General features: G+C 38.7%; 1 protein-coding gene across 1 annotated transcript; it reads right to left on the bottom strand.

Annotated features, from left to right (window-relative positions):
• Positions 1-3,079: 3,079 nt before the first annotated feature.
• LOC120290121 (probable LRR receptor-like serine/threonine-protein kinase At3g47570) lies at positions 3,080-5,374 on the bottom strand. Its single transcript, XM_039305802.1, has one exon. The coding sequence runs from the start codon at positions 5,372-5,374 to the stop codon at positions 3,080-3,082; it is 2,295 nt and encodes a 764-aa protein (XP_039161736.1).
• Positions 5,375-9,785: the final 4,411 nt, after the last annotated feature.

Genomic DNA, 9,785 nt, shown 5'->3' with positions numbered 1-9,785 from the left:
AGGGATGTCCGGTCATTCCAGCCCTAAAAGCTAGCAGCGCGAGTTTGCAGTTCTTTTTTATGTGGTGGAGTAGGCATGGTTAAAGCACATTGCAAGAACAAAACCGAGAAGCAAGCGGCATCAAAGTGACCTAGCACTTACAAGTTTCATGACCCAAAGGGGAAGTGGGTATATATGGAAGCAAGGCGAGAAGAAATACGAGATATATCATAGGAGATGATGTGTGCTGATTCGAGTCATGCAGACAATTACAAGGCGGGGAACAGCTAGTGGCGAATGGAATCGCAAAACAGGGCCCCAAGTCGACAAAGTGATTATATTCTGCAATGCAAGTTCAGCCACTCAATAGATGAACAGCAGACTGGATACCCTTACTGTTGCTCACCTGAATAATGCACCACTTTTTTATCACCGCGTCGCAGCCCCTTTCACAGGAGGGCGGGCTTGATACAAAGAGGTACCACATTATTTTAGTTTATCCTTTTGTTTAGCCACCTTAATGTTCCTCTCACATGATGAATATATAGTTCAGCTGTTCTTTTCTTTGCTTTGTATTCCTTTCCATTTCTTTCAGGATAATCGCACGTTGAAGGTAGAAAGAAGCTACTCCGGAAGAATCTGTCCATTCGGAATGAAGAATAACAGTACTCGGAACGTATATCTCAAGAAGCTCGGTCAACTTCAGAATAGTTCTTGCAGCATATGAAATCATCATGTAAAGATGATGGTGAAACATCGGCAGTGATTATCTCGTAAAGGCGAATGAAAATAGGGGAAGACATGTAAAGCGACAGAATGCTATGGTAACAGTGTTGGTTTGTGAAAGACTGAAGATTCCGATTATAAATGGATAAACAAAACTCATGCATAGTCAAGACTGAATGCGCGAAAATGTGAAAAATTCTATACCAATCTCTAGCCACAGATGAAGTTGAAAAACCAAATACACAAAGCCTTGAACAATCGGTGAATGGGTACTTCTAGCTAGTTACCCTCTCGAAGTTGAAAGTGTGTTTTCGGATTATGAGAAAGTTTGGCTTAGATGACCTATTAATGTGCACCACTTCAAATAACATCTTCCATCAAGACAGTTATCTTAAAATTAGGCAATCACCATAGTTATTGCGCAACTTAATGTGGACAATAAGACATCAACAAAATTAATTAATGTGGGCAATAATAAACTGAATGCAGGATCACATTATTGATATTATAACAAAAAGCGTTTGTGATACTCCTATTAATAGCTTACTGTTTGTCTCCAAGCATACTTGCGCATTTTCAAATGCTATAAGCTTGATTAGTAAAGATGTTGGCATACATAAAACAAGTTCTTTGGGCAAGGGCGTGTATTAAAGAATGGATGATGGATCCATCTAGATGGCTTTCCAGATGTTTGACTTGAAGTTAACCAGTGCCCACAAAATCTTGAAGTCCCCCTGGAAAATAAACAGAGACAAATTATGAAGCGTGATTGATGAGCAGGTCATAGTCATCAACGACTATCACTTGACTAACGACAGCTTAATCAGTTCCAATCATTTCATTGTTGATTGATAAACCTACTCGTCAGTTAGAGACAAAATTGGAAGGCATGTATGCATGTATGTATGTATCTATCTATCTCTAGTTACATTTCAATTTGAATAGTAACTTTCTAAGAGGAAAATTAACTGTCCACCTATTGATAGTTGATAATTTCTCCGCATGATTAATAACTCTCATATGAAATTAAGGTATGTGTATATACTGAGTGGTGAACATTCTAAGTCGTTTAACACAGTAACTTTTTTACCGGGGAAAGAAGGTGTGTCCATTTCAATGACGACTAATTTTGTCATGATAAAAAATAACTTTACTTCCAAACTCCTTAAACTCAGTAACTTCTCCATGCTAAAAATCAACATTTATTTAGAGAAGTATAAGTATATTGGTGATTAGTAATTTCTCGACTTAGTAAGTTTTACCTTCGAAAGTTGCTTATTCATGTATTAATGAATCCCCTTGTGAAATAAGTGGCTGTCGATATATCTCTTATAGGTTTTATGCATATGTCATTTAGTGTTTTCCCCATAAAAAAGGCAATTTACCGAAATGATTCCTACTATGCGCATCAACAGTAAATACGGGCTTCAGATTACCGCATGCTAGAATGCTGAATCCAGAAAATATACGTCCTTATTCAACCATCAGAGTAACCGTATCGTCTATAGTAGAATCTTTTGAATAAATTTTCCAACAACTAATCAATTGTAATGCCTCTTAATGAGCATCATACTAATGGAAAGAAAAAAAAAAAAGAGAAAAATAAGCGAGGCAATTTATGTTGGATTCAATTTAAAATATTGTGGCACCAAAACAGAATTCTAAGTAAACCAACCGTACTCAAGAATGGGTGTGCACCATAGGCCTTGTGCTAGCTTAGTTATGTATGGATACAGATGGAGAATAACGATCAACTAGCATTTTTGACGAATAAAGAATAATAGATGCTCTTTAGTTATAGATTTTACCTGTCTGATTCCGTTTGCTTATAAAACCCTAGGATAACAGCTAAACATATGCTGTCGGTAGTTCATCTTCTCCATATAAACCCAATGCAAAGAGTTTTTCCCTAATCTGTTGCAGCTGATTTGCAATTCCGCTAATCCTCATCCGTCTTTCAGGCACACTGTATGAACAAGCAATTCCAATATTGTACAGCATAACCAAACAATCTCGATATATGTCATCGCTTTCAAAAAAGCCAATGCTGGGGACTATAGAGACCTAAATGGCTCTCTTTTCTTGAAGCAAAACGCTGTCTGTAATTTCAAGCACTCGTCCAGGCAAAGCTTTTGCAACAAAATTATGAAGAGTCAAATTGTCTCTGAATATGTCATCAGTGGGACTGGCCCCTGTGAACATCTCTTGTAAAAGAATGCCATAACTATAGACGTCCCCTTCTCTTGAAACCTCGCATCCCATTGCATATTCTGTCACACATTTAGATCATAGTGCAAGTCAAATTGGAGTATGCATCTTCAAATCAAAACAAAATGTGGCTAAGATTATAAGAGTTATCATTAGCTACCAAACTTCATAGCTTCATAGGGGGAGAGAGAGAGAGAGAGAGAGAGAGAGAGAGAGTACCGAGTGGAACATAACCAATTGTCCCTCTAAGACCCATCGAGCTCATCTGATTAGCTACGGTATCAATGGATGATCCGAGAAGGAATTTCATCAATCCAAAGTCACCAACATGTGCAACCATCTCGGCATCTAAGAGGATATTGATTGGCTTTAGATCACAATGAACAATGGGGATGTGGCACTGGTGATGAAGATAATCCAATGCGAAAGCAACATCAATAGCGATATTTATCCTCTGAATGAAATTCAAATTTCTTGGGAGCTTGTTCCCAAGAGATGATGCTGCATTTGGGTGTAGCCACCGCTCCAAGCTTCCGTTTTCCATGAATTGATAGACCAACGCCTTAAAATCGTTTCCTTGATAATCACTACCTGAGCAAACTGCTAATATCTTCAAAAGAAATCGATGTCTAATGTTCTTAAATGCCTCGCACTCAACAAAAAAGCTCTTCAAAGCACCATGATGGACTAAATGAAGCACCTTCACGGCAACAACAATTCCATTGTCTTCAAGTATCCCCCGATAAACAGAACCGAAGCTCCCAACACCAATCAAATTCATTGAAGAAAAACCGTCGGTTGCTTTTAGGAGTGCTCCATACGACATGTTTGGATGTGAATCATTTCTCGAATTTGATATTGGTTCATTTACTTTCTTCTTCGACCAACAAAGATATATAAAAGCTATTCCAAAAACTCCGAAAATAATAGAAGCAGACAATATCACTATATTTCTCTCTCTACTCTTAGAGCTTTTGGAGATGCAGTTGGGGAGGTGAAATTCTGGCAGTCCACCACAGAGCTTATTGTTCCCAATAATAGAAGCACCGGTAACATTTTTAAAGACTCCTTCACGTGGCAACATGCCTTCAAAATTATTGTACGATAAATTCAGAAGTTTCAAGAAGCGAAATTCTGCTAAAAATGCTAGAATTTGACCTGACAAATTATTGCGTGAAAGATCTAATTCTTCAATGCCTCTTAATGATACGATTGATTGAGGAATGAAGCCGTGGAAGAGGTTGCCCCCCATCCTCATTGATGTCAATGCAGTGCAATCACGTAAATCGGTTGGGATTTCACCTTCCAACAAATTGTTTGAAATGTCCAAAGCAGTCAAGGCTCTCAAGTTGCCAACTTCTATGGGTAGATCCCCGGTCAAATGGTTCCAAGACAAATTCAGAATAATCACTAATGATGAGAGACCTATAAGCTGTGGGGGTATGGTACCGCTCAAATTGTTGTTAGACAGGTCAAGTAGATTAAGAGACTGGCAATTTGATAGATGTGAAGGAATTTGCCCGTGAAAGTGGTTTCCAGCAAGATATAGAGAAATCAACTTGGTTAGATTTCCCAAAGAAGATGGGATGGTCCCTCCTAGATTATTATCATTTAATTGCAACATCCCTACATCTTGTAGAGTATCCAAATTTGAGGGTATAACACCTGAAAGCTGGTTATAACCCATAAGCAAATATCTCAGTTTGATAAAATTCCCCATTTCTTTTGGAATCTCACCAGAGATTTGATTTTTGCGTAGAGCAAATACTGTGAGAGTGGTGGATAAATTACGTATGCATTTAGGTAACACCCCACCAAACTTGTTATACCCACCACCCACAAACTCTAATTTGGTGCTATTAGTTAACGAGCAAAGGAAGCTCAAGTCTTCAGGTTTTCCACTTCCAAGCTGATTATAACCAACTAGAAACCTACTTAGCTTATACAACTTCTCCAAAAAAGGTACTTTCCCCGAAAATCGATTATCATTAAGTAGAAGCCAGCCTAGCTTTGTGCAATTCGATAATGACGGAGGAATTGGCCCCTCAAGTTGGTTTGAAGAAATGCTAAAAGATTCAAGATTTGGGAGTTTAAGGCCTATGGTTGCAGGAAGAGTCCCCTCTATATGGTTCTCTTCAGCTTCAAACACAACGAGGGAAGAGAGATTGAGTAACGAAGATGGAATTGTACCTGATAATATGTTACTTGCAATGTCAATCACTTGCAAGTTTGTCAAGTGGCCTAGAACTTGGGGAATGCTCCCACCCAAGTTGTTTTGGGTTAAATAAAGTTCCTTTAGTGAAGAAAAGTTCCCAATGAAAGAAGGCATGCTCCCGGTTAGGTTGTTCCCACCCAAACCGAATTCTTGTAGCTTTAGCATTGAACCGAGCTCTTCAGGAATTTCTCCACTCAGTTTGTTGTTCATGAGCCAGAGTACAACCAGGTTTGAGCAACCTGACATGTTTTTGGGAATTTCGCCAACCAATGAATTGTTGTGCAATCGTAAGATATGCAGGTGATGCAACTGGCCGAGTTGTGGAGGGATTTCTTGATTGAAGCTATTGTTTTGGAGCAACAATTCCCTAAAAGCTGAGGTTTCCAATATGAGGAGAGATTGATCCGGAGAGTCTTTGTGATTGCAAGTTCAAGACCGTAACTCTTTGGTGCCTACGGTCACACGTAACGCCATGCCACTGGCAAAACCCAATGCTATTGTTCCATGAGTTGAGCACGCCAAAAGGATCTCCGGATATGCCGGCCTTAAATGCAAGCAATGTGAGTCTGTCTGTTTCATTAGTGGTGGAGGAGACTTGGTTAAAACATAGTGCAAGAGCAATTCCAAGAAACAAGTGGCGTGCTTGAAGCTCTGCAAAACTCATGCTTCCGAGTTTCATGACTTAAAGCACAAGAAAGCGGGTAGATATGAAAGCAAGGCAAGGAATCAAGAGGCTGGATCAATGCTAGAGGAAACTGTGAAGGGATTTGTAAGAAGGCGTCGATTTTTCTCAGACAGCGTTCTGAAGCACTTTCTTGCTTCTCTTTTCGATTCCTCGTTTAATGAGTAACATTCAGTGCTTTATAAAAAGAAAAGGACAGAGTATCCTCCAGTCAATCGTCCAGTGCTTTATGATAAGGAAAAGAGAAAGATTATCTTCCAACTGAAATGCAACGAGTGGCACTCTTTTCTTTTTAAGGAAGAAGTAGTCATTATCGGCAATGAGTTTTGTCCATTCAATACTTGCCGAACCGTAGAGTTGTTTGAAATGAAAATTTGTTGTTATAGTCGGTGGATTTTGGTTATTATAGCATAATTTCGTATAGCTTTTGCTAGGAAAAGGTTATTCTCCTTGGGCATTGCATTCATATAATTTTCTCACTACATGTTTTATGGAATTGACTATTTCTCATGATATAAACATGAGTAATAATTAATCGACACAATTAATGCAAATTACTTACTCACATGTAACTATAGATTACAACATATTATAATCATATCAAGTTATGTTATATTTAATGAGTCATATAAGGTTTAATCAATGATAACTTGTCATATAGCGTCACATCACGTGACACATACACATGAGTTATACTACATGACGTAACCTCATGAATTCATGTACAATTAAGGAGACGCAAGAAATTACACATCTTTTTCTTAAAGATTTGAAGGTTCTTATTCTTTTATAATTAAGTAATTTCTAATCATTTAGCATACTCAGTTATTAGCAATAGCCTCTTTCTAAGAAGGCGTTAATTTTTTAGATCATTTGAAGGGCTTCTCTTTTTTTTTCTCTCTCTCTCTCTCTTTTCCTGCAGACGTGTCACCAGTGAATGAGACACCACTATCAACCATTGGCCGTCAACGTTGACTATTCATCGACTCTGGAAGACTTTTTGTCTGGCCACTTATGTTGCGGGAGAGCCACGGTGATGTTGATGTAGATACAACTGCGTGTATTTCAGGATGGAATTATTGACTTGGCATGGTCCGGTCGCAATCCGCGTGTACCGGGGCCAATCAATGCTGTCAGTCATGTGGGCATCACCGCAAATTTCAATGGTTGGAATTGTACGTTATCCATGGTCTGCGAAAGTATTCCCCCGTCGGGTGGGCTGGAAATCTTCGAGAAGGCGGCTGTCTGGACGTTTCCTTCAAGTCAATTAGTGCATTGCCCACGCCATCGCTTTATAGGAAGCTCAATGATCACAACTTTGATAACTCTCACCATAAATACTAAAAATTGACATGTAAAATTACTCTCCCAATTGCGATCAAGTCGTGTGTAAAATTAAATCTTGCACTAGATATTGTCTTGCCAATGAAACTATTGCTCCATTCACAGAGCACAAAAGAAAGGGGAAAAAATGGAGAACGAGAGGCAGAGGCAGAATCCTTTCATTGAAATGTTGTTTCATGTGCTCGATTTATGCCTATAATCTACACTACTGATTCAAAGTACCTCACACATATAGCAAAAATTATAATAATACAAAGCACTTGTTGCACAACAATCCCTTGGAGGAAGGAGCCAGATCTAAATACTGGCTTGGTAAGCATCTTGTACTAAGTGGAGTGGTTACGTAACCCTATAATCCATCCTCATGAGGTGGTTAAGGGAGAATGAACCAAGGCCCCGTGAGCATTAGCTCTACCTAAAAGGAGTTGGAGACTATTGTGCACCAATTGTGGTATGACAGAGTTGTAATTCACTAATTATTCTAGATGATTATCAAGTCTTTTAAAAAAATGTATTTACTTTGAACTTACTTCGATTTCTTTTTTGACAAAGATAGAGTAGTTATCAATTGAGAGTGCTTTTATAGAAAACAAATAAAACTCTCTTGCTTTTCACCTGCGTTCAGATGCACATTTTCTAACGAGGAAAAGGAACTCAAGCAAAAAAGAAGAAGAAAAATCACATTTATTTATTTCTTTGGATTAAAAATTACAATATTAAAAAAATCAAAATTCCAATTTCGATTGATACAATTAACCGGCCAAAACTAGCGTTCCCGGCTTCAATGCATATATCAAATTCAAAGTGGATTCAACCATGTGAAGGGAGCGTTGCATCAAGCACCAAAGCATAGGTCTTTTGTATCCATTGAACACTCATGATCCGGAAGTGAAGGAGCTAAATTACTTATCCCCTGATCTGTTAGTGAACTATCACTTTAGGGAGTTCACGGGGCACTCGATACTCATCAATGTTTGCATTACTTGAGCCGGCAGGATGCTCCCAATAACAAATGAATGGCAAGTACTCTGCCATAATTCAAAACGTATATCTCAAGGAAATCGAGCAACTTCAGAATAGTTTTGCAGCATATCATATCATTATATGAAGATGATGATGAAACAACGGCAGTGATCATCTTCAAAAGTTAAATGAAAATCGGGGAAGACATATAAAGCGACAAGAATGCTATGGCATAGCATATTTTTGTACTCTTATTAATAACTCAGTTTTCGTCTCCAAGCATACATGCATATTTCCGAATGCTCTAAGCTTGATTAGTTAGGATGCAAGCATACATAACACAGGTTCTTTGGGCATGTGCGTGTATTAAGGATGGATGATGGATCCGTCTAGATGGCTTTCTAGATGTTCGACTTGAAGTCAACCAGATCCCACAAAATCTTAAATTCCCCCACTTTGGAAAAAAAAAAACAGAGACAGATGACCAAGTGTGATTGATGAGTAGGTCATAGTCATTAACAACTATCACTTGAACTAACAACATCTTAATCAATTCAAATCATTTTATTGTTCATTGATAAACCTACTCATCAGTTAGAGACAACATTGGTTGGCATGTATATGTCATGGTCCGTGAATCCTCTTGTACTCATGACACTTGTGAGTGGTGCTTAAGGTTATTGAGTAAAGAGTGAGGAAGTAGAGGGGACGGACACAACTGGTCTATGGGAGTGGTGTCAAGATGGTTGGTGTTAGGAGTTCAGGATAGAAGAATTATACTACTTAGGAGCTCTAAAGGCAAGGTTGGTCTCCTGTGCACAAACTGATCGGGAGTTGATGCCGCTCTCATGATAAAGCTAGAGTATGCTAAAACCAGTTGTTGAGCCTAAAGAGGACTGATGTCTTGCTTGATGGACTAGACGCCTGAGCTAAGCTGGGCGTGGTACGACTTTGTATAAAAGAGTTATTCGCCATATTGTTCGCTAGAATAACAATAGAAGAAAAGCCGGCCTAGCGAATCCCAGTCACCAGGTGCCGCACGGGTTGATCTGCGGCCAAGGAAACTGTCGGCCCGTGACATATGTATGTATGTATGTATGTATAGTTATATTTCAATTTGAATAGTAGCTTTCTAAGAAGAAAATTAACTATCCACCTATTAACAGTTAATAGTTTCTCCTAGTGATTAACAACTCTCAGATGAAATTAAGGTATGTATATATACTAAGTGGTGAACTTAGTATACTAAGTCTTTTAACACGGTAACTTTCACCGGGGAAAGTATGTGAGCGTATGAATGGCCACTAATTTTGTCATGATGAAAAGGAACTTTACTTCCAAGCTCCTTAAATTCAGTAACTTCTCCATACATAGCTGAGGTTCTTGGACATGTGTCTACCCAAGTGCCTGCATCAAGGGATGGATGATAAGTCAATCTAGATGGGCTTCCAGATGTTGACTTGAAGACAACCACCGCCCATATAATATTTAAGTCCGCTACTTTGGAAAATAAACCGAAGACTGACGATCAAGCGTGATTGATTAGTGGTCATTGCCATGGATAAACATCACTTGACTTACAACAGCTTAGTCAGGTAAAATCATTTCATAGTTGATTGATAAACCTGCTCATCAGTCAGAGACAACATTGTGAGGGCCGTATGCAAT

Source organism: Eucalyptus grandis, unplaced genomic scaffold, assembly GCF_016545825.1.
Source record: "Eucalyptus grandis isolate ANBG69807.140 unplaced genomic scaffold, ASM1654582v1 tig00007747, whole genome shotgun sequence".
Taxonomy (NCBI): Eukaryota; Viridiplantae; Streptophyta; class Magnoliopsida; order Myrtales; family Myrtaceae; genus Eucalyptus; species Eucalyptus grandis.
This window is presented reverse-complemented; position numbering and strand designations above follow the sequence as displayed.